At 55.8% G+C, this 437-nt stretch overlaps 1 protein-coding gene across 1 annotated transcript in view; it reads right to left on the bottom strand.

Annotated features, from left to right (window-relative positions):
* Window positions 1-437, bottom strand: part of HIPK1 (homeodomain interacting protein kinase 1) — a 21,322-nt gene that overhangs the window by 481 nt on the left and 20,404 nt on the right. The window contains exon 16 of the mRNA XM_010146123.1: window positions 4-110. Coding sequence (XP_010144425.1) covers window positions 4-110 — 107 coding nt within the window. The remainder of the gene's footprint in view (window positions 1-3; window positions 111-437) is intronic.

The following is a 437-nucleotide window of genomic DNA, read 5'->3' on the forward strand; positions in this document are numbered from 1 at the left end:
TAGGGAGCCTGAGAAATAGTTGATGTGAGGGGGGCCACATAAGCTTGCTGCCTACGTGGGACAGCATTTCCACTTCTCTCCTGTGAGGCCAGCACTGTTGTTTGCTGGTTCTGCTGGGAGAAGAAGTAAACAAGGTTAGTGGCTGTCCCCAGGGAAAGCGCAGTGGGCAGGAGGTGAGTAACGAAAGGTTAGCTAGAGCCTCCCGATCGGCACCTCCATTCCAGCCACAGGACTGACATGTCTGCAGCTCCTCCCCCCAGCTCTGTGAACACACAGTTTGAGAAGAGCAGTGCAGTCCCACCAAGTCAAAGGTGAGGATTTCCTCTGCAATGGGATCAACCTGCCACACCTGGGGTACACAGAACTGAGGCAGAAAAGTGCGGGCAGGTCCTAAGAGTGGCTCCGGACCCCACTCTTTCTCTTCACCCCCGGAGGGG

This window comes from Buceros rhinoceros, unplaced genomic scaffold, assembly GCF_000710305.1.
Source record: "Buceros rhinoceros silvestris isolate BGI_N320 unplaced genomic scaffold, ASM71030v1 scaffold37330, whole genome shotgun sequence".
NCBI classification, from domain to species: Eukaryota; Metazoa; Chordata; class Aves; order Bucerotiformes; family Bucerotidae; genus Buceros; species Buceros rhinoceros.